General features: G+C 38.9%; 1 protein-coding gene across 1 annotated transcript in view; it reads right to left on the reverse strand.

Moving 5' to 3' along the window:
• Window positions 1-2,142: 2,142 nt before the first annotated feature.
• Window positions 2,143-14,607, reverse strand: part of ENPEP (glutamyl aminopeptidase) — a 32,490-nt gene continuing 20,025 nt past the window's right edge. Inside the window, exons 8-20 of the mRNA XM_068187397.1 lie at window positions 13,901-13,966; window positions 12,423-12,488; window positions 10,978-11,129; window positions 9,669-9,748; window positions 7,913-8,040; window positions 7,739-7,794; window positions 6,750-6,900; window positions 5,928-6,001; window positions 5,723-5,824; window positions 5,442-5,612; window positions 3,526-3,666; window positions 2,657-2,735; window positions 2,143-2,402 (exon numbers count right to left, since the gene is read on the reverse strand). Coding sequence (XP_068043498.1) covers window positions 2,238-2,402; window positions 2,657-2,735; window positions 3,526-3,666; window positions 5,442-5,612; window positions 5,723-5,824; window positions 5,928-6,001; window positions 6,750-6,900; window positions 7,739-7,794; window positions 7,913-8,040; window positions 9,669-9,748; window positions 10,978-11,129; window positions 12,423-12,488; window positions 13,901-13,966 — 1,431 coding nt within the window. The 3' untranslated portion in view covers window positions 2,143-2,237. The remainder of the gene's footprint in view (window positions 2,403-2,656; window positions 2,736-3,525; window positions 3,667-5,441; window positions 5,613-5,722; window positions 5,825-5,927; window positions 6,002-6,749; window positions 6,901-7,738; window positions 7,795-7,912; window positions 8,041-9,668; window positions 9,749-10,977; window positions 11,130-12,422; window positions 12,489-13,900; window positions 13,967-14,607) is intronic.

Genomic DNA, 14,607 nt, shown 5'->3' on the forward strand with positions numbered 1-14,607 from the left:
TAACCACTGTTAGTCAAAATCCTGCCATGTTTTGTTTGCAGGAGGCAAATGACTGACATTTTCCTTTGACAAGTCTTGTGTTTTAACCCCAGCTGGCATCTCAGCCTCACACAACCACTGGCTCACTCCTTCTTGGTGGGATGGGGGAGAGCATTGAGCATGTAAAAACAAGAAAACTCATGGGTTGAGATAAAGATAGTTTAATAATTAAAAAGCTAATTAGAGAAAAAGCTGTGGATGCAACTAAAGCAAAACAAGGAATTCCTTCACTACTTCCCATGAGCTGGCAGGTATTCAGCCATCTCTATGAAAGCCGGACTCCATCACACATGATGGTTACTTGTGAACACAAACACCATCACTATGAATGTTGGTCCCTTCCTTTTTCTCCTCTCCATCTCTGTATGATGCATGATGAGCATGCTGCACTATGGTATGGAAAATCCTGTGGGCAAGTTGGGATCAGCTATCTCAGCTGTGTCCCCTCCCACTTCACGCACATTTGCTCTCTTTGTTGGTGGGGTGGTGTGAGAGGCAGGAAAGGCCCTGACACTGTAAGCACAGCTCAGCAGTAATGAAAACATCTCTGTTTTATCAACACTGTTTCCAGTACAAATGAAAAACATAGCCCACACCAGCTACTGTGAAGAAAATTAACTCTATCCCAGCCAAAACCAGCACAACAGGACAACCGACTTTATTTGTCTGGTCTTGTCACAGCTATTTGGGTGTCTAGAGAGAGGCACAAAACAGTACCAGCCTTGAGTGAAGTGTTTCCATCTGGGACTACATACGTTGTTCTGTTGTCCTCTGTGCTGTACCAAGGCCCAGAGGCAAGCACATAGCCTGTACTGAAATTTCTGTACCTTACAGTCATCTCCTCTTCCCTTTGAATAGCATTGCAGAATGAAGGTAAGAGAAGTGCTTTTCCATGCTTCTGTCATCTGATCCAACTGCAGAGTTTCCTAACAGCTGTGCATGAAATCTCCCTGGGCTACGTACTATGGGGTGCTCTGTGATCCTGCTCCCAGGACATCTGGACAGACATTAGCTCTGGCTGGTTGTGGTCTCTGCTCAGGAAACCAGGGAGAAGGCAAGGAGGTGCTCACATTTACTGCTTGTCAGGACACAGCACATAGAAATCAGGGAACACCAAAACCCCCCAGGTTCCAGCTTGGGAGAGACAGAGTAGCCCTGATGCTTTCTCCAGCATCACAAGGGCAGAGGGACTTGGGACTGAGAATTCTTTCTTTGCCGTCTGTAGTCCTGCAATAGACTCAGTTGCAGCAGTGGGACTCATCTGATCCCTCTGGGTGCATTTCCCATTTTTTCTGTGTTTTCTCAGAGGAGTTAATAGATTTCTCCCCCCTCAGAAGTCACTGAAGCTATTACGTACAGCACAGCTCAGCTATGTAACAGCTGTTCTTCTATAACCCATGAAGTTTCATAATTTCATTAGAAAGAGACTGACATTTCATGTAGATTTTTAAATTTTATTTTTCTATAAGAAAAGAAACAGTAAATAATGCATGTCTTGTTTGCAGTATTGGCTGCTACAAATTATCTTTTTTTGTTTTTTTTAAGATTTAGAAATAAGACAAAAATAACCAAGACAACCCTTACTCTAAGCTACAGAATCCCAACTAATAACATTGAAAAAGAAGTTGATAATATTGATCCCTTGTGTACTAGTAGTTAGGCTTCAAAAATCAATTGAGAGGAAAGCTTAACTGGCCTTTCTGTAGTATCAGAAAGCAAACCTAAATACCAGACATAGAATTTTTACAGCTATAAATATAGGGAATAATTTTCAGTCAATGTCAAAACTACTGTTTAATTCCCTTTCCTTCAGGAGAAAGCTCCTATGAGGTGCACTTGGAAATGAATCCCTGAGTATACTGGACATACTTCTGTGCGAACCAAGAAGTAGCTTTGCAGAGTGGCGTGCATAAGGAGTGAGAACAGAGTGATCAGCAAGGACACCACTTCTGAGTGGTGTGATGGCACCAGTTCTGCCATCACTTCTGCTTTGAATGACTTTAAATCTTTGTCCTGTTTGTTCAGGCAAATTCAGTTCTCAACATATAAAGCTATTCCTGTTAAGCAACTACACTAACATTGCTCTGGCAGTGGTCTCCTGAGTGTAGGAAAAAATATTAGGTCTTAGTCCTCTAATGTACCTAGGTGAGAAATCCACATTGCTAAACATCTTTGAAGATTTGAGTGCCTGATCTTTTTCACAAAGTAAGACTTTGAAGCCTTACTGTGCTTTTCAGCCATGATTGTATTTCTTCCTTATTTTCTTTTAGCCATTTGATGTTGCTCTTCACTTGCTCCAGTGTCTGACTCCTGGGCATTTCTCCTGCCCCAGCATTAGGGTATTTTTCAAAGAAATTTTCCATCTGAAAAGAGAAAAGGAATTGATGTGAAGTAAATAATGCTGCTATTGGGCAAGCGGCTTTTTACAAAGCCACAGTCAGGGGTAACTCTGACTGGGATAGATCTATAAGCCCATGCTAGTAGCACTGGAATAGTTTTACAGTTAACTCCTGCTGCTTTAAGCATTTAGAGGACCAAAAAAAAAAAAAAAAAGTTTCCTGTCCAGAAGATAGTTAAATATATTGACTTAAATTCAAGAGAATTGATGTCATCATACCTGCCAAAGCTGGAGCTCAGTGTTGAAGGTTTGGGCAATAGTTACTATTCGACCAAGGTTTCTGTCATTTATAGTGAATCTAGAAAAACATTTTAATAAATTATATTTGATGCAAAACCATAATTATCTGAAGCTTAAACTTCTAATTTTGTTACAATAAAGCAGGTACACTCAAATTATAGAATTTTTCCAAATAGTTGAAAAATAGTACTCCTACATAATATCTGAGCTGTTCTTAAATATGTTTACTAATGGAGTGATCTTTTATGGTGGAATAATTTTTTTCAAGTAATTACTGATTGTCTCACGCTGGAAGTTAGGAATATTGCTGCTCAGCAATACAAAAACTGTCCAGATCACAGCTCTAGGCTTGCAGGTGTTTTCCTTTTGTGCCCTCACCAAGTACTCAGAAAGGAGATGGAAAGAGAGATAGGTCACTTAAATATTGAGGAGAAAAGTTAAAAGGTTTGCAATTACTTCCACTGCTCATCTGTATGTCTGCTGCTTGCTGTTAACCATTAGAATAAAATTTTAAAAAGCCATATTTTATACTCTGTCTACTTGGTATGAAATCAGTTGCAAGAGTGGAGATTTGATTCACTAATTTCCATGCAATAACAAGTTTTCTGTAGCCTTGGTAAAACTTTTTCTCCTTGATGACTATTTACCTTTCATTTAGGGAAAGAATGGTTTTCAAGTTAGCAACAAAGTATTTTTCCACAGCAAATTGATGTAATTGTGTTGAATAAGCTTTCAGTTTTCATTTTGCAAAGGGCAGTGATTATAACTGTACAATGAAAACACAGAACAACATGGCATGTAACAAGATTTACAGGTGGATGTCGTTTCCCATGAGTTCATTAGAGTACCTCTCAACTAAGTACTGCCAGTTCAGTCGTATCCAGTCCCAGGCCATTGTTTTCCCATAGGTGTTATATGAGATGTATTTCAGGACCGTGAACACATCTTGGCTTTTGATGAGGCTGGTGTTGTAAATATATTTCAGATATCTAAGGGAAATGCCATAAGAATCAATGAGAGCCATTTACAAACAGGAATATTATTTTTTTTTCCTGGAGCATTTTAAAGGTAAGTACACAGATCTAAAATATAACTTGTGTCAAGAGATCATTGTATTGAAAGAAATCTTAGTTAGCAATCTATTTAGCAAAGTAGGTAGAGTTTCTGTCTCTACTTGAAAATAGCCAAACCCCATTATTATTTCTATATTTTAATGCAGTAGAGAAAACAAGACTGGACCAGTTAGTAGTTCAGCCTGTTAAGCCAAGCACCAAAAAAAGTAGTAGTCCAGACTTTTCTTACAGGGATCTTACAGGGACCATGAATACATACACAGGTGGTTTGCTCACATTGACATCTGTGCTGTTTGTTTGGAAACTTTTATCCATACAAAATTAAAATTCATTTGGGCAGAGCATGGCTGCAAGTGCTGCAGTTTTACTTCCAGTTATGGGACAGATGGTTTTGACTGATGGAGTGAAGCACACATGTTTGCAGGGAGATGAGCAGCATGGTCATGGATTCACAGCAGCAGCTGCAGAACACCCTTTCAAGCTGTTCTGTGTTGGGATTAAGGATTGTCTTCTTTTTCCCTATATGTACTGGACAATTTTGTTCAATCTGTTTGCTCTTCCATCCTTGTTTGTTATTTTAATAGTAAATTAAGAGACAAGCTTTCCCTGCTTTAGGAGTGATTTTTTGTTTTCTGCAAATATAGTCTGATCTAGCTAATTAATTCATATCTTAATAATGTCAGCCATTAGCTATTTAATGGCTTTAGGTTATGGCTGTTGCAGTTACAAGAATTTAGGAATGCAGCTGCTTCCTACCATTATTTCAATTACTCTAATTCTTATATTTACTCTATCTGAATCTCCTATACTTCCTTGTTTTCCCTCCTTTAAACTTGGAACTCTTTCAAGCAGAGGCTGCTCCATGTTATGATATTTAGATAGGGCTCCAATACAGTGGTGAATGGCCCTGGTGTAGATGGTTGCTTGCATGAGTGCTACATGATACAACATGCAAAGTTATCAGATAAGCCTAAAGTAGCCAGTGTGCCTATGCAGGGCGACAGCCTGGTGAGATACTTGCCAAGTCAGTCAGTCTGCTGGACCACTCTGGGGCAAACTCATCATTGCCATGGCAGCATGAATTCAACATTTTTGGTTCTAGCTTGAGCACTTCTGCACAGCACCTTAGGGAGCATTGCAAGTTCACGTGGATGCCTTCATAGGACTGTTAATAACAATTTATCAAGGCAGTTTGCCTAATTTTAGCTAATTAGAAAGTAGACATCTAGGCTAAGCAAACTGGAGGTAATGGAGGATGACTGACAACACCCAAAAGCAATTCTTTCTATTGATTTTAAGCCCCTTTCATGGTCTGGGATAAGCAGTGCTTTGTCGGTCTGGCCTCTCTTCACTGATTAAAGAGGAAATGAATGACTAATTTTCTCCCGATAATTAACTATTAAGCAACTAAAATTGCACAGGGTGAACACACTGTTGGAAGAGCTGAAGGTTGTTGATTGTGTGCAGCAACTACCATGTCTTCAATATCTTCCACTAAAAGAACAAGGCTTTTCTCCTGCCATAGTACAATCTCAGAGGTGCATGTTAGATAACTGGTCTTGAAAATGTGTTGCATTCCTCATGCTGTAATCTGACCAAAATGACAGCACAGAAGAAAGGATGAGGCGAATGAGCAAACAGCAACAAGTTGCTTCTGTAGGAAAAGAGAAATCTGTGTGTGTTTAAATCACCTGTCCAAAAGGGTGATGTTCCTCACTGATGCCAGGCCATATAGCAGCTTTTCTTTTTCTTGGGCTAATGAAGTTTCTTGGTATTTGTTGAACATGTAATTCCATGATGTCTCATTGGCTGAGTTCTGCATCCCATAGCGATATACTATGAGTCGGAGATTTGCAGCAATACTAAAACAAAGAAACAGTACTTAAATATTCTTCCCCCTTTCCTACTTGAGATCAGTGGTACCCAGTCATATGCTGTGTTCTCACAAACGACAAAAGATGTGAGCACTCACGTTTCTCCTTGTAACCACCTATCAAAGAGCTGAGAAGCACTGTTCAAAGATTCTGTGTCATTCATACTGCAGGCAAAGTCTAGAACAGATGCACGAAGAAGCCTTGGAAAGAGAGAGAAAGAGAGTGAGACAGATATTTTCCTACAGCTAACTCTTTTTTGAATGCATCAATAACATGAGAAGGAAAAAATAAAGATTGTCCCACCTCTGCAAATGGTCTCCAGAATCCTCCCAGCCCAGTTTATCCACAGTTGGTTTTACCAGATTGCGAAAATATTCCTGAGGTAGAAAATTGGTGTTGGTTACATGTGTAGATTTCTTTAAATAATAATATATTTAATGTCATAGTTTGTTCTCCTTCATTTTTTCCCAGAGCTAGCATCTCTTGAATTAAAAGTAACATGAACAGGCACACACACAATCTTTTCAGATCTCCACAGCATGCCAAGTCTGAATGTTTGCAATATTGATGTGCAGACAGGACAAAGCCAACCTGCTTCTCTTCAACCTTGTCTGTGCTCCCAGATGAAGGCTGGGGTACAGCAAGGACATGCTGCCACAACTGCTTTCCAGAGATGATAGTTCAGGACATACTTACTTTAGTGACCATTAAATCATGTTCAGTATTTTAGGTCAACTAACAAACCTACTCACTGCCACATAGAGATATAGCTATCCTTTGTGCTAAGGACAGGCGTTTGAGATTTTGCTGTCCTATACATCTTTATTGAATGCAGGACAGCCTTGACTAATAAATACCTGTAACATGCCTTATGATGACCGATTATAAGAATAATTAGGCATAATGTCTTTTCTACAAGTGCATAGTCCTGAATGCAGAATCCAAGTAATTCAGATACCACTACGAAGCAGCGTTTAGAGGGCTTTTTAAGAGAACAGTAAAGTAAATGTTAATAGTTCAGCAACACTGAAAATCACCTGAACTTCACTATTATTCTTGTGAGAGATTCTGAATTATCAGATTCAGTGGTCCCAAGCCAGATTGGCTTTTATTTTGCTTCATCACCTGAAACAGGGGATAGAGATCTTTATCATCTTCGAGCATATCTGCAAGGTAAGTTACAGCTGATACAGCTCTATTCCAAGGTAAATACTCTGTTTCGTTTCTTAGGTATTTTGTGAGTTCCAGGGGAACAGAGTAATTCACAAGTCCAGGTCTGTGGAAGGAGAAAACATAACTTCTGTTATTTTAATGAATTTGAAGAACTTGCTTCTTCAAAGATATTAGATTTACTATTTACTTTAGAAGGCCTGAAGTAGTAAACTTTGTGAGGGAGAAACTAGTCTGGAATGTAACTTGGAATGTTTTTTCCAAAGAGATAACCAAGGATTGCTGTTGATCAATGCCTAATTGTAGGAGTTGTGCTGTTGTGAGAAGACTGCTAGCATTGTGCAGCAGCCCAGTGTGCCTAGAAGTGGGCAGTCCTTAACTGACTGACATTATTATCACAAAAAAAGAAAGGAATTGCTGGTTAGTGACATCCTGAAAGGCTGAGGACATAGTCTTAGAGGCTGTTACAGATTGCCTAAAATTTATCTGTGTCAGCATGGCTGGGCTCAAGATCTAGAAGTTTCCAATCAAGTTTCTAAACAAACTACTAGCTGAGGTGGTAGCTACTCAATGCCTTGGTATGCATTGTAGGCATGCTTCTGCTTTTCTGGATACCTAACCTCTTCTGGAGTGCTTCCATTGTTGTTAATTATATGGAGAAAACATCCTTTTCTAAGACCTGTGCAATTAAAGCCTGCTTTTTTTTTTCTCGCCATAGTACTGAAAGGCAGCATTTCTTGTGATTGCAATGGTAATGCAAGTTGACAATGCATACTTAAATGCACCCTTTTTGGAGGACAAGATAAAGCAACAAAGAATTAAAGCTCATACCAAAGTCAGAAAATTTCTTTCAACCATCTGCATTGCATGAATTCTAATTATTAGCAACAAAAAGTGAAAAATTCATATTGAAATCTCTAGATTTTTGTAGAGAATTAATTTACCTTGCTAAAGCAAAAGCATCATCCAAAATCCCTGCGCGATCAGCAGCTGAAAAACTCTGTATGAAAAGAGGAAAAGAGGGATCAAGAATATACAGATTATTTGCAGAAAAACCCCAGCCTCTACAGACCTTTTATAAGAGACCCACCAGACAGGTTAGAAATTACATCACTCACTGTGTGGTTTTGGAGCAGAAGACGGCTTAAGCTGGTCCAGTTTTGACTATCATAATTCACCCGAAAGAATCCAACGTGGTCTGGATTAATGTTCAGAAAAGTATCAGGAGAAGCTGATATTCTAATTCCTACAAAACAAACAGTCATCAGTTTGTGCGCCTTATATGATGCAGATCTCACTGGAGATTCCTTGATTCCAAAAGTGTTATTTGGTTTTAATGGATATCAAAATAAGGTCCAACCCTTAATTTCATTTATTTCTTTATTTCTAAATGGCTCTGAGTAAAGATGAATTATTATGGATTTTGATGAATGCCAGCACTTGTCTTAAAACAATGAATTGCAGTAATTACTTGGGTAGCTAGTTTGTTAAATTTGAAATGGAGGTCATTGTAAGTAGGATGAGGATGGTGAGATTTAGTGTCATTGTAAGAAGTAAAAAATTGTAAAGAAGCAATTATTGTAAATATATATTTTTAAACATTTTTCATCCTCATGTGCACTATTAAAGTTCTTATACTTTATCCTCCATTAGTTTCATTTTTCAGTTTGTTTCAACTAACTTTAACTTTTCTTTCCAGTACTCTTCTTTGATTCAATTTTTGTAGCTGTTGATAAAAGATTTGAGACTTTATCCAAGCATTCATGTTTAAGGATTTTCCCATTTAAAATAAATACTTGAAAAATGTTTTTTCTCAGAAGTTTGGCCTGGTCCAGTTGGTGATGCTAGTTATGAAAATTTTTCTATTTCCCGTTGAAAACAATGGTTTTGAATCTGTGTTTTGAGGGTGGCTGTAGTTAAAAGCATGTTTCTGTTTGCATGTTACATATAAAATATTTCTAAAGGGAATTTTCCCTACAGTTGCCGTTTGCCCTGCAAGACAGAAATTTCACGAATGTAGAAGTAAGCATTTAATCAAGACTTTGCAAGTTAATAGCCCCTTGAAGCCCTCAGATCATGTGGAAATCAGAGAAAGAAAATTTCTTAATTTCTTTGTGTTAACTTCTGACTTGTATCATGAAATAAGATACTTTTTGTTCGCTTTTGCATGGATACTAAAAGCAAGCAGGTTAAAAAAAAAAAACAACCCAGAACAAAAGACAAATTGAATTTAAAATAAGTAACAAACAAGTACAAGAAAATATAAGCCAATTGTAATATTTCTGAAATTCAATGGGATGTAATTTAAAATCTGAAAAAAGTCAGTAATTTTTCCCCACAATTTTGTCCACTGAAGATGTATTACAAGAAATTCAGATTTGACTGCATAATATAACAATGATCAAAAAGAACCACGTAGGAATTTTCTCATTTCTGAAATCAGCATAAGAAAAGATGATTAATCATTTGTAGTTCTTTTTCTTTAATTGAACTCAAGTGGCCAGTTTACCATGCCACACAAGCATTCATCAGCCTCTGACTTCTCTTTTCTTGGACTGGACAATGGCCATATCTAAGCCAAATTGATTTTAGTGCATTATAATTAAGAGTATGCATAGATGTTTCCTTGAATAGGACTGTATTTAAACAGATGCTTAAGCCCTATACGGAAACTGAACCTAAATTGACATAATGTTTGTACAGGGGAAATAGTAATCTTATCACTGAAATTACTAGCAACTGCAGTACAACCAAGCTGTGTGCTAGCTTCCACATCTGAAAACTGGAAAGTATGAAAGTTCATTCTGTGCTCTGTTTTTTGCAAATGATTTAAGTTTCATCCATTCAGTATCTTTAAAAGGAGAAGACATTTACCTGTAGAATCTGATGCATTGTAGAACATATAATCTGATGAATCACCAAGCTTAAATTTGACTGGTATATTCCATTTGTAACTGAAATTATTTAATGGGAAAGAAAATCAAATTACATTTGAATTTAAATGGTAAAAAAAACACCTGCAATATGTCTTTGTTTGTTTGTTTATTTTAATGCTTACATCTTGTTTTATGAAGCTGACATGTGCTTATGAACATATACATTTACTAAATAATGTCAGGACATATACATTTACTAAATAATGTCAGGCAATATTCTAGCAGTATACAAAGCAATTGATTTAATACAAGATTATTATATGTCAATAATTGGTGTCAAGGTTAATGTTGATGTGTCTAGGGCTTTGTGCAGATACTAGTTAATCTTTGCAATGCTGACTTGAAATAAATGGTTAAGTATTACAAAAGTTTTTTTACAGATGGAAAAAAATGAAAGAGTTTAAACAACACTGTGATACAGTTATTAGGGCCTCTTGCCTTTTCCAGCCTATTTTTCTTCTCCAAGACAGCCCTAATTCCTTCACTAAAAAACAGTGGGAGGCAAATGCGGCCTTACCTCTTGCTCCTCAGCTCCTTGTATACCTTTATTGGGTAGGTGCAGATTCCTCACTCCAGGGCATGCCCAGGACAAAGATGAGAAATTTGGGCAGGAATGGAGCCACGGCACAGCCTGACCAGGACTGTGACCAGGCAATCAGGGATGTGGGACAACAGAGCATGCTGTGAGCCTAATGTCAACCACCTGCATGGGGCTGCTTAAATTATTAAGCCCTTTTGAGCAGTCAGCTGCTCTTCCATATTAGTATATTATACTTCATCCCAGGGAGATTCCCCCTTGGTGACAAATGCTATGGGAAATACATGTCATCTTTATAACCCTGGGTTAAATTAATGGTCACCAACTTCCAGAAAAAAAAAAAAAAATTAAAGTTATGGTATCTCCTCCTAGCTCCAGGAAGAAAGATTTATTGTTTTGTATCTCCTAAATAAAATATCTTAATAGATGTATACTCTTCTGGTTTTACTATCTTTTTATGGAGCTTACTACGATGGAATTTGAAGAATTCAAATTTGAAGAGAGGTATTGTGTTTCCCAAGAGAAAAACTGTATAGGTTATTTGGGTTTTGTTTGTTTATTTGTGTTTTTAGTGGGTTTTTTTTGTTTGTTTGTTTGGGGTTTTTTTTTAGTTTTTTTTTTTTTAACTTGTTTTTGTAAATGCATTTAATGAGGCACATTTTACTTAGTTTCTACCTGGTTTGTATCTACATTTGCAGTAGGAACTCACCCAAGATCAGAAGGGGGATGAGAAGCATTTGCATTGGGATCCAAAAGAAAACGTTTCTGTGTGAATACTGAATTATATCCCATCTCCAAAACAGGGTAGCCCATCTGCCTAGTCCATGTGTCCATGACTTCCTTCACAGGTTTATTACTTGCCTATGAATGACGGAAGAAGGTTGCAGTGAAAATGGAAAATCAGTCCTAAAAGGAAAGAAAGTCTCTGGTATTAATAAAAAGAAAGAGGCAGAGGAAAGAGCACGTTCAGGAAAAAAAATCCTCCATTAAATCTTTTTATGGTGCCTATCATTGAAGAAATAAATATTTATTTATTTCCAAATAAATAAATTATTTGGAAACTGGAACATCCACAGAAGAAATGAGAAATGTGTAGGCAGGACACTGGCCAGTAACATGGACAAGAAATACTAAGGAACCTTTGAGGGCTCTTGCATGCTCAAAGATCTCTCCATTTTTTTCTGACAGAAAAACTGAACAGGACAGAAAAGACACAGTGGGGTTTTTAAAGCCAGAAGCCTCCTTGCAGTGTGTCCTGTTTTGAGTGTGAAGGAAGAGCCAGTATTAACCACCAGCAGCTGCACCAATGTAAAATTTTGATTCATTCTGCGAACACTGAACATCTGTCCTAGGAACTGGAGCTGGAGAAAGCTGTCACTACCTTCCCATAGTGCCACCTGTGAGAGAAGTGAGCTAGGGTCACTTCCAGTGTTTCCTTCTCCAGGTGAGGTAGATGATGTGAAGATGCAAGGCACTAGAGAGAGACAATAAGAAGTTCTGCTGAGTAGGAAGAAGTCTGGGACCAAAGAGAAGACTGGAACTAGAAAAGAGAAACAAAAGCACAATTTAGACTGTGTGCATGTCCACAGGGTTGGAAGAAAAGGAAATAATATCAGGGAAGAACCTGGCAGTATGCCAGTGTAATGGGGGGGTAATGAGATAGATGGAAAAAAATAGGCCAGCCTCAAGGAACAGGAAACATCAGAAAATGGTGGCACAGATGATGACCCAGCTGGGACTCAGAAGCTAGAGAGGGATATAAGCACCAAAATTACTTGGGAATTGATACTCCTGAGGGCTTTCAAACACCTGAATTTGGAGAGAGAAAAGAGACAGTATGGGGTGCATGATGGTGGATGAGAGGCGTTTACACACATGAAATGAGTTTGAGTTGCAGGGGGAATGTTTCAGTAGCAGGTTGTTTGTTAGCAAGCCCTCCTTTCTCGGTTCTTATCCCACTCCCACAGCCTTATGCAAAAAATAAAAAAAAAAGAAAGAAAGAAAGAAAAAAAGAGAGCTGTACTGGGAGGCTGCCTAGCTTGTGATCTCTCATTGACAGAAGAGCTACAGAACATTACAAGTTTGAGAAACTGAAATCAGTGGGTGAGATATGAAACATTTAGTAGCAAGGGTTTGGGTGGATGCAAAACATACCTCTTCCAGAGCTTCCCAAAATTGTTGTGTCTTGGCATTCTGGAAATGGTATTTCTTCAAATATGCCTAGAGAAAGATGGAAAACTATGAAAATGCTACAGTATAAATAGTGTTTCTTGTTTGCCTATGAAAACAATACACATATTCAGTTGTACAGGGATACAGAGAGTACCTCTCAGTTGCACAGAGTATCCATACATGGGTGGTAGTACTGTGGGTGGGAGATTAAATGGGGATCAGTATTCAGCTGATGAAATTCCTTTGCTGTCCAATGCATCCCATAACACCAAAAGTCAGCGTTTTCCAGAGCGACTTCTTAGTAAGAAATAAATTTGTATTTGAAGAGTTCTTTGTGTTTTGTTTAAATGGACACCACTATACCCTGTTGCAAATTTTTGACTAATGCAAGAGGCTGTTTAGCAGGAGGAAGATATTTAATGAGATTTCACTACCTGTGGACTAAGAGTGGAATTAGCAAAGTCTAGTCACCTCTAAGTTTTGATCAAAACGATTGTTACACTGAATGATGGTGTTCAGCAAAGAGTTTGCAATGCTTAAACCTTATTCCCATCCTCTGTCTTCCCTGGCTGCTTGGCGGGTGTTTTCCTTCCCTGTCACCTGCTCCCGGTGGTGTTCAGTCAGTAGATGGTGCTGTTTGTTTCGCAGTTGGCCACAGCTGCCTACCTTAGTGCTCCTGAAGCCTCTGAGCAGAAGGGAAGGGTTAGGCTCTTGGAGACAAGGTGGCTGTATTTTCCCGTATTAGGTAACTGTTCTGATTGATTATGTGAAAGGGGAAGTACAGGAAAATACAACAATATTGTAGCAGCCCATAAATAGCAGCTTTTCATGAGAGAGGGAAGTAAGAACAAATGTGGTAAGCCTGCGCTGCAATGCCTGTTTCCAATGTCTGTTCAGAATAAAACACAGACAACCTTTCTCCTTCTGGGATGGCTCCTTTCTCCTGTTTTGTCATTTTGCAGCACCACGTTTTTTCCTCCATAAGAAAGGACTATGAACTGTGCAATATAACCCTTTTCTTCTCCCTACTGACGTTCTAGGGCTGGGTGTCCCTGCATGAGGGCACGGGTGAGCTTATGCCTCTAAGAGTGTTCCTACACAGCAGCCTTGTGTGGGTTGGAGGATCGTGGCCTTAGGAAGCCACAGACACACTTTACAGCAGAATGAGGGGATCCCAGTTGACAATAGGATAACAGTGGGTTAGAGGAGGTTTTTCTACTAAAATCTGTCAGGAATTTAGGTCCTCACTGTCTGGTTATCAAATCTTTATGCAGTTCACATTCCTGCCTCTGTGGGAGCATGGAACTTCTTCCCCTCCATGTTGTCCACTCAGTATTGAAATGCACTAAGTACTTCTGCTACCAATACCAGGATCTCTGATATTCACTTTTTGAATAATGGCTTTGCTATTGTCACATGAAGATGGGCTGTATGTCTGGTGGGTTTGGTGCCACCTTTACCTGACAGCCTTTCTGGAAGAGCTCTGGTGTAATCCAGTCTTGAATCATTCTGAGGATCGATGCACCCTGAGAACAAAGGGAAAGGGGAGAAGGTCAATCCACACTGCTCTAACACTGACTTCCATTCATCTAAAAGGCAACGTGGGAATGAGTATTTCATAAGGCAAAAATAGAAATCATCCATCAGACTAAGGATGTGCTTTTTCTACTTCCTTTGTGGGATAGCATGCCTACCTGGTGGAGCTTAAATCTGGATGTGAGAATCAGTCTTTAGTTGTGATCAGACACTTGTTCCTCTGTTCAGCTCCTGAGCCCTGCTGCTGCAGCTTACTGTCCTGCCACTCTACCAGTTTGTGTGAGCAGAGCTCCCTGTTTCATGTTGAACAGGACAGAGGTGAGGGCAGCTGGGGAATACCCCTGTCAGGGGAACAGCCTGAGAGGGGCAGTGACTTCAGATGAACACACAGCAGGAAGGGAACTCTAAAAATGCTGCAAGTCTGCAGCTTTAGAGGTTAGGTATGCCCTCTGAAGATAAGGAATGAGATTTGCTGAGGACTAGTGTAAGAGCTCTGCCTCTGAAATGGGGCAGATTTGGGATCAGAGGAGTTACTAACTTGGGCATCACAGGAATAAAACCAAACAATTAGGACCTTGAAAGAAGAAAGAAACAAAAGACAGGAGAGAGAAGTAGAAGAACCATGTGGAAC

The sequence above is a fragment of the Anomalospiza imberbis genome, chromosome 4 (genome assembly GCF_031753505.1).
Source record: "Anomalospiza imberbis isolate Cuckoo-Finch-1a 21T00152 chromosome 4, ASM3175350v1, whole genome shotgun sequence".
Lineage (NCBI taxonomy): Eukaryota > Metazoa > Chordata > Aves > Passeriformes > Viduidae > Anomalospiza > Anomalospiza imberbis.